This window comes from Cupressus sempervirens, chromosome 4 (assembly GCF_028749045.1).
Source record: "Cupressus sempervirens isolate cs-2001-9-10 chromosome 4, ASM2874904v1, whole genome shotgun sequence".
In the NCBI taxonomy this organism is placed as follows: Eukaryota; Viridiplantae; Streptophyta; class Pinopsida; order Cupressales; family Cupressaceae; genus Cupressus; species Cupressus sempervirens.
In genome coordinates, this window is record NC_143121.1 from 315,525,506 (window position 1) to 315,551,504 (window position 25,999).

The following is a 25,999-nucleotide window of genomic DNA, read 5'->3' on the forward strand; positions in this document are numbered from 1 at the left end:
AGGAGCCTTCTTAACACCATAGACAGACTTCATCAATCTGCAAACCATAGTAGAATCCTATATGAACCCCTTTGGTTGCTCCATATAAATCTACTCGTGAAGATCACCATTCAAAAATGCACTCTTCACATCCATCTGAGGTACAACCCAACCATGAGCTGCAGCAATAGCTAGTGTCAAATGAATGGAGTTCATCTTAGCGACTAATGCAAAAGTCTCAGTATAGTCAATATCAGGAACTTGTGAGAAACCTTTGGCAAGTAGTCTGACCTTATGCTTATCCACACTTCCATCTGCTACAAATTTGGTTTGATAGATCCACTTACATCAAACCAACTTTCTTCCCTTAGGAAGGGGAACTAAGTCCCAAGTGTTATTTTTCATCAAAGAGTTGTATTCTTCCTCCATGGCCTTGTCCCATTCAGGAATTCCTAATGTTCCTTTAAATGACTCTGAAGAAATGGTAATATAAGCATGTGGAAATGATTTGTGTTGTGACCTTGTCCTCCTAGTATCTGAAGGGATTACCCACTAATGAACCTACTGAATCAAGGGTTTGTTATGCCCAACGAGGTTTAGTGGAAGAAGAAGGAATGTCCTCAACTGTTTGTGGACCCTATGAAGGTAGTGTCCTACGAGCCAAAGTTGAAGGAATTTCATCTTCCAAGTCACTATCATCACTATTATCACTTCCCATGAAGGAGGAAGAAGGAGAGTTGAAGAAGCCAAACTTGGACAAGTTTCTTCAAAGTGAACACTCCTCTCAAAAAAGATTTCATGTGTCTTTGGATCCATGAGTTTGTATGCCTTAAGATGGTCAGGATATCCAACAAATATACAAGGTTTTCTTTGAGGTTCCAATGCCTTTTGTTTTTGTGGAGGTATCCTTGCCCATGTTGGACAACCAAAAGCTTTAAAATTCTTTACACTTGGTTTTCTGCCACACCAAGCCTCAAAAGGTGTAATTCCATCTAAGGCCTTATGGGGACTTCTGTTTTGGATGTAATCGGCACAACACATGGCTTCTACCCGAAACACTTGATCTAGAGACTTATGTTGAAGCATACAAGTGGTCATTATTTTTCCTTTCAGCAACACCATTCTATTGTGGCATGTATGCAACTGAATGTTGAAGATCAATACCCTCATGAGTGCAAAAGTCTATAAGCCTAGAGTTGGCATATTCCCTGCCATTATATGTTCATAGAATCTTGATGGCTTTTCCTGATTGCTTCTCAGCTTGAGCTTTGAAGGTGATACACTTATCAAATACTTCACTCTTATGAGCAAGAAAGAAGACCCAAGTGTAGTGTGAAAAGTCATCAATAAAGGTGAGAACATAATGAGCCTTGCCAAATGATGGTATTGGAAATGGGCCAGCTACATCACTATGAACCAATTCAAGAACAAAAATAGCTTTCCAAGACTTCCCCTTGTCATATTTCTCTTCAGGATGCTTGCCTGCTTCACAACCTAGACATGCACCCTCTGAATACTTGACTTGAAGTAGACCAATGACCACATCCTTGTTGCTAAGTTGTTGAAGGTAGTGATAATTAAGATGTCCAAATCTCTCATGCCATAGTTTACTTTGTGAATTTGAATGAGTCAACAAGGCAAGCGAAGTGGACTTAGTCACAAAATGAGAAAAAGAATAAAGTTTTGTCTCATGATTAGCCTTTCCAATCGCCACCATAGAATCATCTTTGAGATTTTTCACCACAACTATATCAGGAAGGAACTCCACTTTGTTGCCACATCCATAGTGAGTTATTTGGTAGATGGAAAGAAGGTTGGTGCTAAGGTTAGGAACATGAAGAACATCCTTGAAGATGCCATTGTCCAACTCAACATTCCCTTTCCCTTCAATTTCCACTTGAGTGTCATTTCCCAAATAGATGTAAAGTACATTTGATGGTTTCAAAGAGGGAAAATGTTCCCTTGAAGCACCCATATGATGTGTAGCTCCTAAACCAAGAACCCATTCCTCAGCATTGTTTGTACTTGCTACCAGAGCTTGTCCCTTACCTTTTGAAGTGGTTGAAGATCCCTTATCCTTATAGGCATTTGGTACATCAATTTTGTGTTTCCTCATTAGGTTTACCAATTCATCAATCTGCTTATCCTTACACTCATGTTCATCATGACCATTCTTCTTATAATAGGCACAATTTTTCTTTTCCCTTTTGTTGGAGTTGTTCCCCTTCTGATTATTTTTGGAAAAAGACTTGCCTTGTTGTGAGGAAGATTGTTGAGTGGAAGAAGATTGATGCAAGGGAGATTGTTGTTTAGAGGACGATTGTTGTCTGTCATCTTGTGGTTTAGCCTTCCACTACTTTTGCTTCTTGTTGGAATTTTTACCATTAGAATTCCCTTCATTAGCTACCAAGGCTTTGGTCTTGGAAGACTGGAGAATTCCCATATCCACTAACTTTTCATGTTCTAAGACCAACATTCCTGAAAATGACTCGAATGAGGGCTTAGTGAAGGCACTACCCATTGTTAACTTGTGAGTATTATAATTGGAAACAAAACTTGCATATTCAGGTGGAAGATGAGTCATCACATGTTTGATCAACTTCCCATCCTTGATGGGTTCACCACAATCCTTAAGTTGTGCCCTATACATGTCTACTTGGGTAAGATAATCTTTGATGGTGTCAAAATTCCTAGGATCCAACTTGAGAAGTTTGTCCTCAATGGTGTAGGCCATATCTTCATCTATGGTCCCATACAATGCTTCAAGTTTAGCACAAACTTCTACTGGATTGGTGAGTTTCCTAATGTGATATTTGATGGGATCTAAGATATTCTTTAGCAAGGTTCTTAGGGCCATTTCTTTTTTGGATTCCCAATCTTTTTTTCGAGACTCATCAGCATCAACAGAAGGTTTCTTTGCTACACTAGTTACATAACGTAGTAAACCTTTTTCAACCAATGGTTTCTTTATGTTTTCTTTCCAAGTAGCATAATTATGTGGAGTTGACTCTGAAAAAGAACCCATAATACAAGAGCACAATATCAAGGAGACACAAGAACGCGATACATACACCCCCTTTTCACTCAATCAAAAAAACCCCCCAAATGAAAGATTTTGGCACTTTATACTTAGTGAGTTTACAATAAGCCACTTGTCAAAAATGGACAAAGTGGGCTTCTGCTTTTTTTGTTTACAATCTCCTCTTGGAGTTCAAATCTAGAACTCTATACTGTAGCTCAAAAATACAATAATTTTAAAGCAATACAATACAAAATAGGGCCTATTTCTAAAAGTGGTATTTTTGTCCACACAAGCCTATAATATTATTATAGATCTAGAAAGTAGACAAAAAAAATGCACTTCCAAAAAAAATGGAACCTGAAAATGTATCCAAATGAGCCCGTATGGAGCGTTTGAAGTTGTAAAATGTAGGATTGGACAGGTACAGCCGCCAAAAGACACAATTTATGACAAATCTATGCACCAAAACCAAAAAATAATAGCACCACTAAAAAATTTGAGAAATTCTACCCAAAATAAAAAAAAAATTGCACCTGATTTGGAGCCGGATGATTGAGATATGGCCTCTCAAAGGCGAACTGTCAAATCAAAACTGAATCTAGAGAGGAGTCTGATCAGCAAACTATGAGGTTAAATTTGATGTCCAAACGACCATCGCGGCAGTTCAATATGGCCTGTGAATGATGGTCAAACAGTCATCAAATTTAAGATAGTGAAATGCTTACGTCAACAAAAATTGGCACTCCCTGATGATGTGTCAGTGATGTCGGTTGTACGAACACTAACGTCAATAGTACGGACATTGTCAACATGTCAGGGCTGACTGGGAAAGTACAGATCTAACGTGTCTTTTGTATGGTCGAGTTGGTACTGAGGTGTCAAGCGAACATGTATGCGCTGACGATGCTCGCATGTCGCTGAGTGTGCGGTTGTTGATTGGGTTATGTGGCAGGAAAGTAGATGGTCCACGTGTCTTGCTTCCATTGGCATGGACGGCTCATGGTTGGGTCCAATGTGGACAAGCGGCACCAAAAAATGTGGAAGACAGTGCCAGAAGGACTACAAAGTTGCCAACGAGTTTAATATCCAGTGTTGTGTGTTTTTTGTTGCTGGAGAGGATTTGTCAGGCGCCGAAGATGGGTCCACCAGGGACAAAAGGTCGTCAGTGTGGGGATTATTGATCCCACAAGCAAGCGGTGTGAAAAATAATGTATGTTTAAAAGCAATACATTGTCATGATTAAAGAAAACCAAGATGTCTGTCGGAAGTGTAATGTGATTGCCAGAATTTGGAAGCTCGGACTGTGTGTTGAATTTTGATGTGGAATATGCCAAAATTTCCAAGAATATTCCACCTGCAGAGGCTGAGATTTCACCACCCGATTCCTACAAAAAAAATATTCTCTGCAGGCCTAATGGCCTAAAAAAGATTTCAAAAAAATACTTCAAAAATTGCAATAAATGCAAAGAAAATTAAAATGATAGATCTAAAACAATAAAATTACAAATCTAATTAGATCATATTGAATTTGCAAATCAGGCCTTCGGATGCCGATTTGCAAAAAAAATTGCCTGGGTAGGTGTATTTATAGTCATATTTCACCAAATCGACACTTTGGATGCAATGGCGACATCCGCTTTGGCTCTAGGCGCTCCCAATGTCTATGATACTCTGGATCTTTATCGAGTCCCTTCGAGAGGTGAAGCAACAATGTCTCCAACGGTTATGTGAAGAGAATCTCCCTCGGCTATGAGACCATGTAAGAATTTGGTATAGCTCTGATACCATGTAAGAATTTGTCTTAGGGCCAAATAACACCAAGATCAAGAGGCTCAAACACCAGCACAAAAATGGACCAAAGTATGATCAGCATAACAATAATGAGAATGTTCTTTATTGTACAATACACACTAGGAGTGCCTATATATAAAGGCCTCTAAGATGCATCTAGAATGTCTCTAGAATGAGCTAGGAGAAAAGTATTACAACTGAACACACGTCCACCGAAAGTGGATTATCCTCCATTATGTATGAGAGGATAAGTATGACAAAGTGTATCTCATATAGAGATGTAGACACCATGTGCTTAAATTAGATGTTAACTCCTATGTTGTAGACAACATGTGCATAAAAGAGTTGCTAACTCATGTGTTGTCAACAAGACAACTAAGATGAGTATGCATACTCCTAGGCGACTAACTAATAAAAAATAAAATAATGCATTAACCTAAGTAAACATAAGCAAAGTGTAAATAGTGAATACTTATTTACACCAACAAAAACAAGTGAAGTTGTATATATGTAACACAATATAAAGGTCATAAATAGAAGTGAACTCATATTTTTAAAGGTTTACATGTTTCAATTGAAATTTTAAAAAAATCGTTGAACACATTTTTTCAAATGAGGTCCTACAAAAAAAATTTAAAATACACAAATTGAAATATGTCTAATTGCACAAGATGTTGATGTTGGATCCACCTAAAACATTTAAATTTGCATAAGTTGTACTTGAGATCTAAATAAGAGGTATACAAGTTCTCTAATTTGCTATTGACAACACATACATACATTTAAATTATATACGTACATATATAAAAAGAGCACAATAAAGAAAGAACTTGCATGTGTGTATTTTGTAGTCATCCTACTATAAGATCTTCATCCTCTTTCTTTTGTAATGCATCTATGATTGCCTCGTGGTCTTCCACTGAAATTGTTGATAATACCTTATTATTTGATATTTGTTTCCACAACCAAATGAAAATAATGTAAAATCTTATATTCTGATTGGTAGTCTTCAAACGTTGGTAAACCATTTCTTCTTGTTAGGTATGAATGTAGCCAGGCGCCAACTACAACAAAAAACCCAATTGGACACTCAAAAACATCATCATCTACTTGATGACATTTTTTCTTTGGTTCTACACATCTAGATAACCAATAGTCAATTTGTTCATTGTTATCATTAGGTGCAATAACATCATAAATATGTTCTACAAGATAAGATAAAGTACATAAATAAATATGACGTGTGTACATAAATAAATAATATATTACTAACATGTACTTCATTTATATTAATGACATATACATAGATAAATAATATAAATTGAAGCACAATCACAACAAAAATTAATTAAATTGTGCATACCAAGTTGTATGAGGTCTGAAATACAACCATAGTCTTATGATGCAAATGTAACATTTGGGCCTTCATTTACTATATCATCTTCAATATGTGTGTCAAAAGGTACTAGTGATTTTTGTTTCCAATCTTCAACCCATTCTATATTCTTGCATTCTTCCCATTCACCTACAAGACAAAACTGACAAAAACAAGCAAGCTTTGTAGTAATAAGGGAAAGCAATTTTCTCTAAAGCTTATGTATATTCTCCATCAATAGAGACTAGCACATTGACACCAAGAGCTAGAGTAGGTATGGGTCCAATATGACCTAATTGAAGAGACTTAAATGACATATGAGGATGTGATGCCATTGGTAATTCTTTATCCGCATCTTTTTGTAGGCTTTCAAGAGTAAGCATGTTTCCTATGGCTTAAGATGTAATGCCTCTTGTGTTTTTATTGTGATAGCTTGGATTTGTACTTGGATTAACATATCAATACTTTGATTATCTTGATTTGAGTTGTTCTCATCATATCATTTTGTACTGGCACTAGGTTTGTAAGACATCTTATAGGGTACTTATAATATTCTTATGCTCATATTTATGTTCAGACTATTTGTTTACTTATTTCAATAGTATGCCTTGTCTTATTTCAATAATTTACACACTTTTTTAAATTATTATTTTCTTCTATGTTTCATGTTCAAGAATTGTGCTTTGACTATTATATATGTATGTTGCAAGTACACTTGATTTTGATATTGAGTATGGATGCCTAGCAAATTTCTCCTTTGATTTTTCAGTTTAGGTTATTCCCAGTGGTGGTTATATGGTAGCTGACAAACTAGGCCACCCATTTTTGCCATATAGTCAATGTACTCAATATTAGTACAATATATGTTGTGTTTAATCTAAGCTAACCCACACTTAAATCAAGAATAGTTTCATAATCAATTTATAAAAATTCCACTTAATGCACAATTGAAATGTTTACAATTTTTTTGTGTTTTCTGTAAATAGTTTTCATGAGTTGCATATTTGTATAATTTAATCACTATCCTAATTGTGAAATTTGAATGAGATAGAGTGTTCAATTAAATTCTAAACTATCAAAGGGTGCATTTGGGACAAATAGATAAAAGTAAAATTTAAATTGAATTTGAGAATAATAAAGTATTTTAAAAAGGAAAAAGGGCTCAAAAGAGGGAGTAGAATATGGATCATTTTCTAAAGCATTTTGCTCTTTAAACCCCTCTCCAAACTAAATTTGTCAATTTGAATTATGTTCTTAATTTTGAAAGGAAAGGAGTGGGATTGAATTGGATAAACAAACAATAAGGGAATCACTTGTGTTGCATGAATTCTTCTAATCTCCTTGAGTTTTGCAATCTTTGGGTGTTTGTTTGTATCATCAAAATTGAAAAAGTTATCCTTTTCTTCTCATTTATTCATTCTTTTACATATTTAATGTCATCCCATCCTCAAAGAATCATAAGGCATACCTAATGAATTTTAAATCTTGCATTTTAGTGTAGAATTTATTTATTGTTTGCACTTTTCATTTTTTAACATTTTGTGCCCTTACAATGTTAACTTTTTTTTTAAACCTAAAAATTAAATTGATGAAACAAAATGGAAGGTGTCCCAATTAAGAGTGAAATGCCACTTTTTTTTATTTCAATTTTTTTTTTAAAGTAAAAATTTAAGGTATTTATTGGGTTTCATAAAAATTGTTATTTTTTGGTGTTAAAGAAAATTTTACAATTTTTAAATTTGTGAGTCATTATGATGTCTTGGGATAAAGGAAAAAAATATCTCCATGAATTTTTAGGATAATCCAATTGAGATCGTGTTGAATTAAATATCATTGATTTTCACACTATATCTGATTTTGGAGAATGTGATGAGTGTAGGATGTAGGTGTTAGAGGGTAAAACGGAAGCAGCTTCCAACATTTTCCTTGCCCAAAGTGGACCGATAGATATCTCATTTGGAAGTTTTGTAAATAAGTGATAATTAATGAAGCATGTTGATAATTAAAATTTAGGAAAGATAATGTGACCTATGACATGCTTGGAGTGATCCTAAAGGCTTAGTATGGATGTAAAGATATGCCCACTGGGGGAGTGCTAGGTTCTATGATCGGGTATCCTCATCTCAAGTGACAAGCCTTGGTTGTAATTAGCCCATACATTAGGCTATAGTAATGCCACTTCCTATTCACTCTCTTGGATATGACCTTTTTTAGTATTATGTATTGGCTAAGAGATCTTTTAACTCTCATGATGACATTAATTATTCTTTCATGCTTTGTATTCCACATGTCTGACATTAGTGCAAACCTGCACCCCACCTTACTATGTGAATGTGTTTAAGAGGGTGAACCTAAGAGATTCACATTGTTGGGTAGTATAGAAACCACCACTAGGGACTAAAGGACCACAAGTGTTAACTATTCAAGAGATTTACTTAAGACTGCATATTTATTTTTAAAAATTAATGTGGCACTACTAAGAATAATTTTTTTAACTAATTTCATTTATAGTCTTGTTTCACATTTAAGTAATCAAATTTTTTTTTATAAAGACAAAGTTCATATATTTTATGTGTTAATGTTTGTAGTTGTAGGAGATATTATTACCTGCAATGAACCTATTGCCTTGATGTTTATATTGAAGGATTGATTGTATTTGGTTGCTAACATGGTCAGCCACATGTGTTATTTCAATGATTTTGCATTAATGTATGCCAGTTGTAGAGTAGAATCATTGGTTACACTTATGGCATACACCTTTCTGAGTTGATTATTGGCCTTGATGAAGTTGTTTATTCCTCTCCCTCATTAATTCATTTTCTTCTCCTTCAACGGTTCAAGCCTTTATGAGTGTGTCCTTATGTCCTTACCCTCTTGTTGTATTGTATCATGTGTTGCTTATTGGAGATTATTTATGAGTGTGTCCTTACCCTCTTGTTGTATTGTATCATATGTTGCTTATTGGAGATTATTGTAATGAAGAAAAGTCTCATAGTGCATGTTGATCTTTCTTGACAACGTGATTCCTTTCATCTGGTGTGGGTCGTGATGGTCTTATCGTGCTTAGTTGTTAACCATTTATAATGATCACCACAATTGCATTGATCAACATCGTGTGTAATTGTAACAACAGTCTACTTGCGTTACTCAATGAGGATCTTTCAATTTTGGGGAAGTCATACATATGTGTGTGTGTGTGTGTGTGTGTGTGTGTGTGTGTGCGCGCCCGTGTGTGTGTGCCCACAACAAGAAACACCCACTCTGAATAAAAATTGGTATTCAACACTATTATCAAGGGTGGTATCTATGTCCTATCATTTTCTAGTATTTGATATATGTCTAAGGGCCCGTTTGGCTGTAGAAATAGGAATAGGGGAATAGGAATACGTATTCTAGAATAAAAAATGGGGCTACGTATTCCTCTTCGCTGTTTGGTTCAGCGAATATTTGATGGGAATTCACGGACCCCAAAATTTATGTTTTTTAAAATTTAAAAAAGTGGAATAGGAATACGTATTCCAATAACACCTATTTGGGTGGAATTGCAAAACCCCATTTTTGGGCCAAAATTGGAATACGTATTCCTATTTTACTTCGTATTCCAATTCCATTTTGGTGCATCCAAACAAGGAATTCAAAATCTTTGGAATTTACATATGCTTATTCCGCTTGTATTCCGCTCGCCAAACGAGCCCTAAGAGATAATCTAGAGATAAGCTATAAGAGGATTGGAATCCAAATAAGTGATATTGTTGTATAATCCAAATAAGTGATATTGTTGTATACTCAATTTGGGTATATATAAATTGAAGTTTGTTTAAGTGGTTGTATCTATGAGATACTCCCACATCTTTTGCTTATTATGATTGATCAACATGTGTACAATCAGAAGCAAGAGACTATTGTATCGACTTGAAGATCTCAATAAAGGGGTCTATTTTTCGAGTGTTGTTGGGTATTTCCCTCAAGTAGGAGGGTTTTTTCAAAGATAAGTTTGTGTATTCTTTTCCCGTTTTTTGTATAATGCTATTCTGGTTCTTAAAATTTAACATGGTAGCATAGCCAACTCTAAGGAAACGATCTAAACTAGTATACAACATTTGGATTCTAGAAGAATCATTGTCTAATAGCTGTTGAATACGTTGTTTGATGATTTATTGCAAGTGTTTCAATCTCAACTATTGAGGCTTCTCATGCAATGTTTTGTGCTAGGGTTTGAATTTGCATTCTTTGCTTGCACTATAACTGTGTAATAGTGAAAGATCTATTGGTGTATTTTGACGAAGATTAACCTATAAAGAGATAAGAACTTTCTATTGATCATGGATTTTAAATATTTAATTCAGGCAATAATATTGAAGGTATTGAAACATGTATGCTTCTAGCATTAGTCTATTTAATTCTATTACTAAACTCTACAATGCTTCCAAGATGGATTGAGAAGCATCAAGATGATGTGAGATTGCATGTGAAGTCATGAACATGGGGAAAAGTTGCTTATAGTCATTGGGCTGAATTGGTTAACTTATTAAAAAGGAAGAACCTATTCAAATTATCATTAGAGGAAGAAATGTCATTCAAAGGGAGACTATTAAGCTGCAGAAATCAGATTTAGAGGGAGATTAAAGCTCCCTGTTTGGTCAACTTGGAATCAACTATCCTATTGTGATAATCAAAGCAGTGAGAATGTTGCCCCAGCTGAGAGGGAGCCTCCGTTAAGAGAGAGTCCCAATCACTCTTATACATGTTGTTAATGAGTTTTTTTTTATGAGGGAGAAGTATGAGGTGAAATCCCTTGTTCCAGCCTCTGCAAGTATGCATGGTGGGTGTCATGGATGAAATTCCATGATGTAGCACTTTTATTTATTCACCCTTTGGGAGTAGCTATGGTGATGAATATTGTTATGCTAAGATAACAATTTTATATTGAAAAAATATGTGATGAGATTTTTGTTTCTGACATTTTTGTTGCGGCTTCTTATAATCGTCATGTTGAGATGACAAAACCACATTGAGAGAATCCATGATAAAGTTTGTTGATGACTCATATGGATGTAGCCATTGGGTTTATCATGATGACATGAGAGTCCGAAATGACATCTCTGTGACTGAGAGGAAGTGTAATGTTTGTAGCTGCATGAGATATTATTACCTCTGATGGAGTTGCCTTGATGTTTATATCTTAGGATTGATTGTATTCAGTTGCTGACATGGCCAGCCACATGTTATTTTGATGATTTGGCATTCAAGGATATCGGTTACCATTACAGCATTGCACCTTTCTGAGTTTATTATTGGCCTTGATGAAGTCGTTGATTCCTCTCCCTTGTCGTTTATTTTCTTCTCTTTTGATAGCTCAAGCCTTTACAAGGGTGTCGTTACCCTCGCTTTGTATTGTATCATGTGTTGCTTATTGGAGATTATTGTGATGAAGAGAAGTCTCATACTGCATGTTGATCTTTCTCGGCAACATGACTCTTTCATCTGATCTGGATCGTGATGGTCTTGTGCTTAGCTGTCGACCATTTATAATGATCAGTATTGGATGTAATAGTAATGACAAGTCTACTTGCATTACTCAATGGAGATCTTTCAGTTTCAGCGAAGTCTAATAGTTATTGACCACAGCAAGAAACACCCTCTCTGACTAAATATGTGTATTCAGCATTAGCATCTAGGGTGATATCTGCGTCTTATCATTCTCTGATATTTGATGTATGTCTGAGAGATAAGCTATAAGAAGATTGCATTCAAGAGACGTGACATTGTTGTATACTCCATTGTGTGTGTGTGTGTGTGTGTGTGTCCTTCCGAGTGGTTGTATCTATGATGCTCCTGCATCTGTTGTTTAAACTTTATTCTGATTGATCAACTTGTGTTGAGTACAATCAGAAGCAAGAGACTACTGTATTGATTTGAAGAAGTCGGTAAAGGGATCTATTTTTCGGGTGTGGCTGGAATTTTCCCTCAAGTAAGAATGTTTTCCCAGGATACGTTTGTGTGTTCTTTTTCAATATTTTTTAAGAATGCTATTCTGGTTCTTACAATTTAACATTATGAACTAAGTTCTTTATGCTGAAACTACCTAAACTTTATTCTGATTGATCAGCTTGTGTACAATCAGAAGCAACAGACTACTGTATTGATTTGAAGAACTCAATAAAGGGATCTCTTTTTCGGGTGTGGCTGGATTTTTCCCTTAGGTAAACCGTAAGAGGGTTTTCCCAAGATAGGTTCATGTTTTCTTGTTCAATATTTTGTAGAATGTTGTTTCTTAAGATTTTACATTATGAACTAAGTTGTTTATGCTGAAACTACCTAATATAAGTGCACAATGATAAATAGCCTGAAACAATTCAACCAAGGGTTATACAATTCCACCCATCAAATTTCAATGCATAAAGTAAATTTTGACAGACGGCAAAGAATTCTTTCCACAACAATTTTCAAAACTAACAAGTAAGATTGGCCATGAAAAAGTGATAGCAGTTGGGCAATACAAGACAATGTCTATTGCAATCAATAAACTCTTTTTTGCCATTCACCACCTGCACCACAACTTTCAGTTATATAAGTTAATAGATCAGCACTATAAACAACATTAAAAAAAAATACAGCAATTGAACTTATATTTTCCAGACCAGTGTGCAATTAGAATAGCCTATCATTCTATGCTATCGAATGCTTTTTGTGGATCCCTGGCATCAATAATAGAATGATGCGGGAAATCATCGGGAATGTCACTAAAATTCAAACCTCTTGCATTGAGTATTTTGAGAACCTCTTCAAAGACAATAGCATTACCATCTGGGGTAAGGTGTAAACCATCACTGTAGAAAAAAACAGAATAAAAGATGTTAATAACAGGGTACATATTATTGGTCCATGGAAAGACATTAGTTATAGCATGTTTGTGTACCTTAAATATTTTTGTTGCCATCCTGGGGTTTCTTGCATTCTTGACCATAAGTCAACTACAGGAATGCTAGCCTGCCTTGCAACTTCTAGGCAAGATTTTGCATAGGCTCCTGCAACTTCGTTAGTTCGTTCTGGTAAATCAACAGCATTTTCGCCATAAGTAGCTCTGCAAAAGTGAAAGGAATTGTTACGGCATTAATGAATATACAACCATAATATTGCACCAGATATTTACACACGATACCAGGGGCGTGCATATAATCTTTTGTGACTTGTTTCATGAGTCACTAATCAAAGTTTTGTAGACAACTAGCTCTATATAAAAGTCTATCAGCTCTAATTCAAAATTGAGATCAACCTGGCAAGAGATGTTGAATCTATGGTCCTCTTAGGGAGTTATTTCCATCATAGCCAATTTTTTGCTCTAAATTTCGAGAAATCAAACAGACATACAAAAGCCTAGGATGAGCCAAAACAAGTGACCTTGCATACTGCTTGCGCCCCTTTTCGTCAACAGGGGGAGGAGTGATTAGCACTATCAGCACCGAAATTGAACATTTCTGCATCAAGAATAAAATGGAAAATTAGCATATAATATCAAAACAATAGGATGGTAGTTCTAAGTGATAATAGAGCTAATCTCAAAACAATCTAACCATTTAGCCATTTTTCCAAACAATAGGATGGTAGTTTTAAGTGATAATAGAGCTAATATCAAAACAAACTAACCATTTATTTGGTAATTAAGAAGTTAAAGTGAAACTTGAGAATTTATTGAATTACTTTGTATGCTATAAAATAAGAGATGTCCTCTTTAGAGCTTAACATAGATGTTATTTTTAGTCTATAACAACATTCTGTAAATCAAATGGAGATGACCCAAGAAGACACTTTCACAATTATTTTTCCCAAATCTCGTTGATTTTAGTTAACCATTGCAATCACAGTTACAATCACCTTCGCACCTCCACAAGAATTAGGATACACAAAACAATACTAAAATATATTTTTGTTTCAAGTGTATAAAGTTGAAATTAACATATGTAACCCAGAAATGTTTGTAGATATATACCCATGAAAAGATGTAACTATTTAGAGATATTTGTATATACATGGACGTGCATGCTTAAGCATGATTGAAGGATAGAAATGTGTATGGTTAAATTATATGTATACGTAAAAAAGGGTTCTATGCTCTCCATTCCTGAAAAGCCATAAAAAGGGAGTCTCTCCATCATTATTCCATGATATTAGCAAGTCTTTTATTGCAGGCGTTCAGTACTTTTCTCATCAGTCATCCTGATTCTTTCTTCAAAAGAGTATTCTCTATCAAACCTTTTGGCATAAATTGTTTTGCAGCAGAGCATTCACAATCCTGTCACAGAAAATTTGCTCTTCAAAAGGTTCAGGTGAAATCAACATTAAGAGACAGATTTGAAGAGTCTCCAAGCATTGTCATATCAAAACCCTTGTCATCTTTTCAGAAAATTAGAGAGGTTCAGTCATTATCAGCAAGCATTTTCATATACACATAAAGATTGAATAGACTTAAACACAACAATAAACGCTGTGGTAGATCGAATCATACTATACAAACACACTGAGTCACAAATAACTCACAGAATTTTTCTCTGAGAAGGTATTCAATGTTAGTGTTGGAGTAAATATGGATTTATAATTTCCTCCTATTTAACATGCTTAAGATTCACTTAGGCAACCAACATAATATTTTAATAGATAATGAGCTGCATATTATTCAACTAAGTTGCCAGTTCAGGTTTGGGTTCAAAGAAACAGTTCGCTGGTACAGCAATATTTTGAAATGAGGTTTGGGTTCATTAGTACAAATATATATATATATATATATATATATATATATATATATATGCCCTTTAGAAGTATGAATTAAGATTAGAATGCCACATAGTACCATCAAAACAACAAAAACACTAAAAAATAGTAATCAAAACATCATATCTATTATCAACATCAATATAGTAAAATAATAATATTGAGTTCAAGTATTCATTGCTTTGACTTTCAACAATTGGAACTTTATACTAAGTTTCAATCATCTAAATCTTCATTTTCTTCTTCATCAAAGGCATTATTTGATTCACAAACTGTGTCAATGCAAATGGGATCAGCTGCGCCAATAACATTCTCGCTTTCCAAGTCCTCCAATGCTTATTACTTTTTCACTATACAAAGAGCTTGTTTGTCTGTATTTAACATCCTACTTGAAAAATGTTATAAAAGAAACTTGCAACTCCCTTCACCTATTAAACATACCATTTAATGTTAAAAATATGATTTATCACCATAAAGCTTCTAATTAATAGGACAGGGGTCATTATTAGCAATTGGAAATAAAAAATTCACTAGAAGATATCTTGAGGGCTACTTTAGTTTGATGTAATAAATATCTGAACTTCAGCAAATTTTGTTTTGTAATGTTAAAGATCTTATTCAAATTCTGCAATAATTGTTTTCTGCACTAAATTATAGAATGTTTCTTCGTGGAACTATACCTGATTCGCACTTAGTTTGCCTGGGCCTGCCCTGATTTGACCTTGGTTTGACCTAGATTCAGCCTGGATGAACAAGCCTGTTTCGATTCGAACCCTGGTTGAACCCACAGGTGAACCAGGACTAGGACCATGGACTGGTTCAAAATTTGTCTGGTCCAGAGGGCCAGAGGGCAAACTGGGTAACTTAGTAATTTAATAATTGTAGTGCATTTATTTTTAGTTGCTGGCAGTTGCACGGTTATTTCTGCCCTTGGCTTTATAATCAAGGAAAATGTACATTATTTCTGCATCTCAATAGCTATCTCATTCTGGTGCAATATCTTTCACTTCTCTCAAACTGTGAAGGTGTGTTTGCAGGTTGGTGCTCCTAGGAGGTGGTTGACACCAACATGGCATCAGAACCTCCAATCTACGACCTCTGGTTTTGAGAGTTTTCCCGAGCTTTTGAGGTCTGAATCTTCAGATTGGTGAGATAAGTATCATTTTATTTGGCACATCTCTATTCTTCCTAATTTTATTTTTTATTATATCGATTTCCATGGTCTGCAGACAAACAGTTTTTTATCAATTATTGGTTGGCAGTTATATTACTATTCAATTTATTGTCACTATTGGAAGGCACTTTGGATTGATCGTTTTTGGTATTTGCCTCATAGCTTGGGATTTGTCAAGTTGACAGGATTTTCATTGGCCAGAACAAGCTGTGTTTCCCTCTTATACTTTGCATCTGATATCAATACATGATCTTTTCTGCTCAACGTCCTGTATTCACCCAACAGTCTCCTTTCGAGCTCATTGTTTTGACGTTGTCCATTACCAGCAGCAAATTGGAGGCTCGCATTGTGTAAAAAGAAGAAGAGTGTACCTCTGTATATTGCAGGTGTGGGAGTTTGTTTCCTTATCTAGTCATCGCCCACATTGTGATTTTACATATTGGAAGGGATCTATTTGAATTCTAACCAGAAGAATATGTCAAAAATTAAAAACAATTAAAATACACACCACAATCAGGTATCCTGGGAAAAACCCTCAGCAAGGGAAAGAACCTAGCCCACAAAAATTCGATCCTTTATTGAAATTCTCAGAAACTGAATCATATACACAATATCAGCTTTTAACCATAGTAGCTCCAATGTGCTTACAGCAAGAGAATTGTTTATGCCAGTATGGTAGAATAATACCAGCAACATATGCAATGTATAAAGCTCCTGATGTTATTACGACAGTTATCTAAGTAATTGAAATAATGCACAGAATGGTAAAATATATCAATATTGATTGTACCAAGCCAAGTTACATACCCGTACCAAAGATAATTCCCAAGAATTATCATACCATCCTATTCCATGGCATACTACATATAGTGCCGGAAGTTGATTAAAATACCAACCGACGCAACTCTTGGTATAACTTCCTAACTATTACTTTAATTACTCATAATGCAATTTACCTACTACATTTTTCCCCCCTCCAAAAAAAAGAGTTGTTTCCACACGACTAATAAGCTCAGGAAGAGGGGTGCGAAGATGTCCCTAGAGCTGAAGCGGAAACTGCTGCTGTTCCTGGAGCAGTGGAAGAGCTGAGGCGGGCAAACTGCTGCTTGAGGAGGTGAACATATCGTTTTGCCGCCAGCTATTTGGTGCATGCAACATGTAGAAGCCTAAGTGCATTCATTTTGTCCTTATCCCCTACTGCCATCTACTCAGCATGGTTGGTTTGTTCACGGTTTAAGGTGGCTTCAAGTTTCTCCACCTGTCATTAAAATTGCTCGGTCTCCTTCAATTTTTGCCACTTCCCAAGTGGCCTTTTGCAAATCATAAAATAGAGCCCAAAAGGATCCCTCCATTTCAGACAGAACTGGAGCCAAGGGTCCACTAGTCTGGGTCACCCATGTTGCCTGCCACTACTGGGCTGAGCCTCCATATCCTCAACCGGCCATCTTTGGTTTGCTAATGTCTTTTGAAAATCCTCCTAGCACCCTGTCCTCATAAACTGCAAGAGAGACTCCACTTGGGAAACAATAGTAGCCATATTAGCTTGGATAGCCCTCTACCTGATTTCCTAGGTGGCTTTAGTAATGATATCCAACTCAGCCAAAATTTGTTGAGTGTGTTCGTTGTATAATGTGGATATGGCTTCTTCCTCATCCAGTCGGCTTTCTATTGTTGCCCTTGTCACCTGAATCTCCATGTCTTCTGTAGGTGGTTGTTGTTGGAGTAGCTGGGTGCTAGTTCCTTCCAGCAAATGCAAGGATGGTGGTGGTCTATCAGTTATTCCCAACTCATATTGGGCGAGTAGGGAATCTGCCTCTGTATCCTATTGTTCTTCAGTGTCCTGTTGCTCCTCTTTTTGTGGTTGTGCGTCCCTACCCAGCTGTGAAGTTGCAACAAAAGTAGAAGGGGGAGCAAGTGTTGGTGTCGCCATCGGCTGCCTTATCTCAATTCCCTGTGAAGTAAACAAGTGCACAGCGTGGTTGCCAGCCTTGGTGCATCGCAGATCTACTACTTTAGCATTTGGCATTCTGGCCTTTGGGACAAGATAAGCCATTTCAGACAGTTTGGCAGGTGCAAAATTGATCCTCTTGGTAGCCCAATTGGCAAAAGTGGGTCCACTGATGGTACCATCATCACCCTCTGTACCCGAACCTGCTCGCCTGCCTGATCCTCTCTTCTAAGGAGTGGCTGATTGAGATGTACGATTGCCTCCATCCTTGTCCGTATGGGTCTAGCTTGTTAGGCCTGCCTTTGTATGGCTAGCATTTGTACAAGTTGTACGGCTAATGTCTGTATAGCCAGTCTCTGTACGGCAGTACGATCTCAATCTGTATGGGTCATACAACCAATGTCCGTACGGCATGCACAGGCCGCATGACTTGTCTCCGTACAGCTTGTGTTGCCCTCCTATGTGCCTTCTACTGCAGTATGAAGTGGTTCTTGCATCAATTCAATCTCTTATGATGTGTCTATCCTTGCCTGCTGTAAAGTCTAATACTCTTCCCGACTAGATTCTTCTTCGGCAAATGTTTCTTCCTCTTCATCCGGAATACTTTCCATCCCAGAATTTTGGGTGACAGAGTCCTCTTGTCTTTCTTTCTTCCTTCGTGGTTCCATAGACTTGGTGCACCCTTTAACTCCTGGGTTACCCATATGCATCCAGTATAGCATTGTTGGCTTATATGGCTCAACTTGGTTTGCGAGCACAAAGGTCCCAATAATGTTTTGGGGCAACCTAGGTGCGCAGTACATCTAGAAACAGCGCTATAGCGTGATGGGGCATGTAGAAAGTTTTGTGTTTCAATAGAAGGAATTCTTTAAGTCTATATGAAAGTAACTGAGCCCAATTGTAAATCTTACCCTCGTACAAGCCTTTCGCCTGTGGAAGCATGAATAGGGCAACGTCAAATGTGTGGCTTCTTCTAGTCAATTTGGTCTTGATCAATTCTACCATGCATCTCCATTCTGCATTCCTTACAAAAGTTTTCTTTATGCCTCGGCTGCTGCTCCATATGCTATCCCACTACTTCTGTGTCAATTTCTCCTTGCATACTAATTCTGCCAGATGGGTTCTTTCTTCAATTGTCATTTTTGGAGTCTTTCCTGCTTGCAGTCCTTTGCTTGGGACCCCAAATACCTTTGTAAAATTTTGTGGTGTCAATGATATTGTCACATTTTGTTGCAAATATTGAATGCTACACTTGTGGCCCCTCGTCATATCCATGCACTAGGGTTCGCATGACTGGCTCAAACTCCTTAAGATCAAAAATAGGCATGAATATGATCTTATCTACCTCAGCTTTCCTCAATGCGGCCTTCAATGGATGTTGGTCACTTGTGCCTTGCCACCAATTCCTGCATTCCATCCCAACAACTCCTTCAAAGTGGATGTTTGCAGCTGAAACTTCTTCCATTCTTCCTTTGTTCTTGTGACTCCTGCTAGCTATGGCCATGGAGTCAATTATCTTCCTCCTCCCTCCTCTTGCTTGTTCACTTTTGCTATCAAATGGGTCTTTGTTAGGTCTATACATGTGCCTCATAATCGTACCTAGCCCCTTTATAACTGTTGTCATGCTCTCCCGTATCCACATGTTTAATCTGTCATACGCAGGGCCCTCTTGTTAATGTTTTAGCATCAGTAGAAGTAAATGATGCTTATCCGATATACTAATTTGTGTTTATGATTTTCAGATAAATTGTTATTGCTGATTCTTATATATATAATATATATTATATATTATGCATTATATATCTTATATATATAATATATATGATATATGTAATATAATATGTATTATATATATTATGCATTATATAGTATTATATAATAATATAATAATATTATATTATATTACATATATAGTTAATCTATTAATATTATATATATGTGAAAGGTGAGTTATACATATAGTTATTTATAAACTAAATGGTGATTAACTATAGAGACATGTATCCTCTCATATTTATATGAGATCCAAATCTGCATTTGGAAATCATCAATTAGAATGGCAATGAAAATACATTTGCAGAAACGATCTTAGTTACTTTAACATGGTATCAGAGAAGAACTCCAAATGTATTGGTTAAGAATTCAAATTATTTGGTGGCCTATACATGAAGGTGGTTTGTCAGCATTATATTGAATCATTACAGACATGAAGCGTTCTTTCGAGTGGTGCAAAAAGATATCGACTTGGGAGAGAATTATTAAGAATATCTATCAATTAATTCATAAACCGCGTGGAATGTATACATGAGAGAACAAGGGAGGTTATAGAAAAGAATTGGAGTCCATAGCGGACAGTATTATGTGGCTCCTACCAATCTTATTTGATGTCGCACAACATACTCAATGAATTATGTGATAGACATACAATATTTAATAGATACAGATGTTTGAATTTATCAACATCTCTCATCTATGTCATCCAAGTGCAGACACTGCCTATAACATTGTTTGTTTCATTAGCCAATGCTATCATTTACATCTGATCAAATCGATTTGAGCATAGATAAGAAACATTGTAGCCAAAGTTTGATCGACATGCATCTCTGACTTGCTTGAATCTTCTCATAAAATGGGAAGGTGTTCAGCGATACAATGTTTGGGGGGAATAATTCATCAGCAGGATCCGCACATAAGAAAAGGACAAAAAGGAAGTTCATATCAAGCATATACTGTCATGTTGGTATGAACGTACCCGAATTGGCCAAACGAATGCATCAACACACAAAATAAGAATTTGTAAGATATCGGTTTTGAGTAAGGAAGAAGTAAAATTGGCAATCACATGAATTGCACATATAGTCGGCACACCCTTACAGAGTACCAAGTTGAATAAAATTTTGATTTGGGTAAGACGTGCCCACCATCCACGTGTGTCCACGAAGAACGCAAATAGGAAATATCCGATCGTAGCAAGGCACATTTGGAATAGTAAAACAAATACATCATTCAATAATTAATCAGGAGAGTTTGAAATAATAAATTCACTGACCCCTCACATGTCATCTAGATGTAACATACGAAGGACATAGGAGATATTGAAGGTGGTGGTGAAAGACAACATTTGGACGAGTAGACTGGCACACAAGTATATAATTTGACAGTATTATTCACGTGTGTTAAAAACGGATGAAGCCTAAGAATTTGATTCTAAAGTATTCATATTGGTATAGATATAACCAGTAAAAAAGTAATTCATTAAGGGCCCGTTTGGTGAGCGGAATAGGAATACGTAGTCTGGCATACATATTCTGGAATAAATATTCTAGAATAGAACGTATTCCTGTTCTCCATTTGGTTCAGCCAATATTTGATGGGAATTCGCGGACCCGAAAATTTATGTTTTCTGAAATTTAAAAAAATGGAATAGGAATACGTATTCCAATACCACCTATTTTGGTGGAATTGTAAAACCCCATTTTTGGGCCAAAAATGGAATATGTATTCCATTTTTGCTTCGTATTCCAATCTCGTTTTGGTGCATCCAAACAAGGAATTCACAATTTTTGGAATACATATTCCAAAATACGTATTCCTATTCCGCTCACCAAACGGGCCCTAAGGATGAACAGAGGATTTGGGAGTAAATTAGGTGATCGGTATAAGAAGAGAGGAGATAACCTCTCGCCCACGCAATCACTAAGGGAAAATAAAAAGAATAGTAATCATGGTCCCATGCATACACGAAGGAGGACACGGAAGGCGATTGAAAAAGGACCAAATCACAGCATAAATAAACGAAGGATTTATGGACCCCACCAACAAGGGCAAATCATTTGAAGCTTGCAGCCTATTCTTGTATAAGAAGAGTTTTTTTAAGTGAGTGAGGCTTCCAAACTGGTAGGGAATATGACCGTGGAGGTTATTCTCACTGAGGTTGAGAACCCTACGAAATGAGAGATAGACATGAAAAGAGGAGATGGTACCTACCAAACCCATGTTGTAGATATCGAGAGAGACAACTCTTTGCTTGCAATTAGAACATGATACACCTTTCCAGCTGCAAAATGAGACGTTGGAATTCCAAGTTAAGAATGAGTCAAATTGATCATACTCGATTGAGGACCCACTGCGGACCCATTGCAAATCAAGTGAGAAGTAAACAAAGCTGATATAGTGTAACCATTGATGTATACGTGGATGGAGAAAGCTAAAATCAGGTATCGTTATACTTGTTTGGTATATATCATTATATTTAATTTAATAAAATTTAGAAATATAGCATTATCATATTCCCTTATGAATATATATGATGAAGAATTTTATATATGTGTGTGTGTGTGTGTGTAATTAGTTAAAAGGACATAATTGTTATTAGAATAATAACATTAATTTTGATTATTATCATTACTATCATTCATTTTTTTATAGTGTGGTGAGATAATATAAACCTAAAATATGTGATCTCTAGTAATGGATATATATGTCTTTTGATTTCATATGTATTTTGATGAGGAATTATGTATATATGGAAAGAAAGAAAATATGTATTTTGATAAGGAAATATGTATATATGGAAAGAAAGAAAATATATGAAAGTGAATCAAGTATTGTCTGTAAGATATTATCCTTTCATTACAAGAGATGATTATTTTTCAATTATTATTGAGAAATATCTTTCTTATATTTCTATACATATAAGCTATGTCCCTTGATCTTTTCCTTCGAGAATGTTATTTCAGGAAAAAGAGGAAGGTTGATAGTTCAAACAACTTTGAAAAAGAGGGAGCAAATAGATGATATGATTCAGTACATCTTTGGTGATCTCGATCATATTGATTCAGAGGGAGTAAAATATGTTGTGACAGAATCTTCAATGATCGATCAATTGTAACAGTAAAGAGGACTATAATCCAATCAACTATGTGATCTTAATGGACCTACCCCTTATGTAACATGATATGAAAGTGCAAGTTGGAACTTAGAAAGAAGTCGTCAAATTTGATGTGATGTGAAAGTGTTCAATAATATAAGAGTGGTAACTTTTTATTGTGGGGGGAATAATAGGCAATGTTTCATTCCCACTTGAACCATCCTTAGAAAAGGAGATATTCCATGACCCTCATGGGTAGATAAGTACTTGTATCTTTTACATTTATCTATTAATTTATTTGTACATACTACTATAAGGGTCATTTGCTTTGATCTTTTCCTTTATGTTTGAGGATATTCTTACAGAAAAGAAGGTACTTCAAATATGCTACCAAATATTGTGCAGACTAAATCTAATGATAGTAGTTCCAAAGACCCTGATGATCAAGATGGATAGAGTGTGGCTCTTGATGCAAGTATCTTTGATGATTGAGATTATGAGATTCTTCTACATTAAGAGGGAGTATGACACTTCTTCGAAGTTCTTCGAAGGCAATGCCAGAGCTTAGAAGATTGATACTCAGAGGGAATCTAGAAATCCATGTCGGTGATTGCATGATGTTGATGGGCTTACTCCTACATATATCATGAGGGAGTGATGGGTTTGACAGGCATGCATGGGAAAAGAGCATTTCTGAGGAAGTAACAAGAGAACCTAACTTCTCAGGATCGATGTTCAGAGGGAGAAATTTTTGAGATGCAATCCTTTGTGGATGATATCGTCTCTATGAGAAGTTCTAAAGAGAAAAATTTGGTATGATTTGTAATTAAAAAATTTCAATTCATGCGAGTTTATGCTTCTATTGTTGTTTAGTCGCATCATATATGTAATGAAAGGTGACGATCTTTCATGGACATATTTATTCAGAAGGTAATTATTTACATGGTGATAATCTTGTAAATAATAGGCCTGTTATCATGGACATCTCTAGACATTACTTCGGGCAATTAGAGATCATGACTAACAAAGTTACCATGGACATCTCTAGACATTGCTTCGAGCAATTAGAGATCATGAGTAACTAATGTTCATGGACATCTCTAGACATTGCTTCGAGCAATTAGAGATCATGAGCATCAAATTTTCATGGACATCTCTAGACATTGCTTCGAGCAATTAAAGATCATGAAATCTTATGTTATTACTATGGACATCTCTAGACATTGCTTCGGGCAATTAGAGATCATAGGTAACATTTCCATTATGTTTACTCTAGATATTGTTTCAAACAATTAGAGATTATAATATACATTATGATAGTGTTCATAACCTGGTGATTTTTGTTCTGACTTATAACTATTTCATTGTGTGAAGATCAGATGAAGCAATCAAGTATTCTATACTAAAATTCTAATGGTGTATTACTTCTGCCTTGCTAAAGAGGGAGTGTTAATGTTTTAGCATCAGAAGAAGTAAATGATGCTTATCTGATATACTAATCTGTGTTTATGATTTTCAAATAAATTGTTATTGCTGATTCTTATATATATAATATATATTATATGTAATATAATATATATTATATGTAATATAATATGTAATATAATATATATTATATATTATTGATTATATATCTTATATATATAATATATATGATATATGTAATATAATATGTATTATATATATTATGCATTATATAGTATTATATAATAATATAATAGTATTATATTATATTACATATATGGTTAATATATTAATATTATATATATGTTAAAGGTGAGTTATTTATAAACTAAATGGTGATTAACTATAGAGACATGTCTCTTCATGTCTCTTGAAGAGACATGTCTCCTTGTCTCATATTTATATGAGATCCAAATCTGCATTTGGAAATCATCAATTACAATGGCAATGAAAATATATTTGCAGAAATGATCTTAGTTACTTTAACACCTCCTTGTCGTACAAGTACGGACGTACGGAGCACTCCTCTCTCCCCCACTCATACGGCTGCGGCTTCCTTACATGTTGCTTGTACATTCTGTACAAGTACAACCTTGAAACTCTTGTACTGTACGGCCTGTACACAAATGGTCTTCTAGTTGTTTTGTCCGTACACGTACAGCCTCCCTGTTGGACTCCCTTTTTGTATGGCTCTTGCTTGTACGGCTCATACAGCTATTCTCCCAAGGATTGGGTTTCCTCTGTCTCTATGCGGGCATGCAAATGATGATTCTTTTGTTCCTTATTCAACTTATAGCCAGTATGCATAATGTTTTTCTCCTTGGAAATGCTTTTTCTTTTTCTAAGTCGTGAACTTCATCTAGGTGGGGCTTGATCAGCTTTATTGGCTTTTTCTTGTTCCATGTTTTTGAACAAAGTTCCCTTGCCGACCTTATTGTAACTTATTGTTCCTTATGTCGTTGTTCTTTGTGATTTCCTTGAGCCTTCTTGATCATACTCGACCCTTCTTTGTATCCCCTTTTCTTCTTGATCCCACAGTTTCACTTCTGAAGTGTATTTCCATACACAAGAGCTTGGAGGTGTTTGATAACACTTGTTTTGATAACACTTGTTCTAAGTATTAGAGGTCAAATATTTTATCTACCAGGGGAGTTGGCCCTATACCTTTATAACTTCCATCTATGTACCTTAATCCGTACTTATGATACCAAGTGGCCTTCTCCCCATCTACTGTTGGCACCTCCCTTGGGTTGGGAAATACCCTCTAGAGTTTATTTGAGTTCCTGTAGTAAGGTGCTTTGCTTCCAATTTTCTCACAACTGTCTGCCATTTCATTGATGTAGTTGTCCCTTGAACAGATAAATATATCCTCCATCTTCACTATCATTCTTAGAGGTGGCCCACTGGCATCGTCCTCATCGTTCCAATTTGTGTCCTTTCCCTCTTCATCATGACCATCTTCTTTCCCGTCTTCTTTCCTTTTGCATCTTCGTCGATTTCATAGGCTACAAAGCCTTCCCTCTAACCTTCGTAAGGCACCCTTATCTGCCAATAGCCATTGATCCTTACCCATAATGTAGGAGGTCCAAACAATGCATTTGTGAGGT

At 35.8% G+C, this 25,999-nt stretch overlaps 1 protein-coding gene across 3 annotated transcripts in view; it reads right to left on the minus strand.

The window, feature by feature from the left end:
- Nucleotides 1–12,575: 12,575 nt before the first annotated feature.
- Nucleotides 12,576–25,999, minus strand: part of LOC149561288 (GDSL esterase/lipase At5g62930-like) — an 85,402-nt gene continuing 71,978 nt past the window's right edge. For 2 of the 3 annotated variants that reach the window (XM_089825055.1, XM_089825054.1), the window contains exons 4-6: nucleotides 13,569–13,645; nucleotides 13,087–13,251; nucleotides 12,576–12,997 (exon numbers count right to left, since the gene is read on the minus strand). In XM_089825055.1, the coding sequence (XP_089681181.1) occupies nucleotides 12,832–12,997; nucleotides 13,087–13,251; nucleotides 13,569–13,645 (408 nt within the window). In that variant the 3' untranslated portion in view covers nucleotides 12,576–12,831. The remainder of the gene's footprint in view (nucleotides 12,998–13,086; nucleotides 13,252–13,568; nucleotides 13,646–25,999) is intronic. The other variant, XM_089825056.1, reaches the window with a different exon arrangement.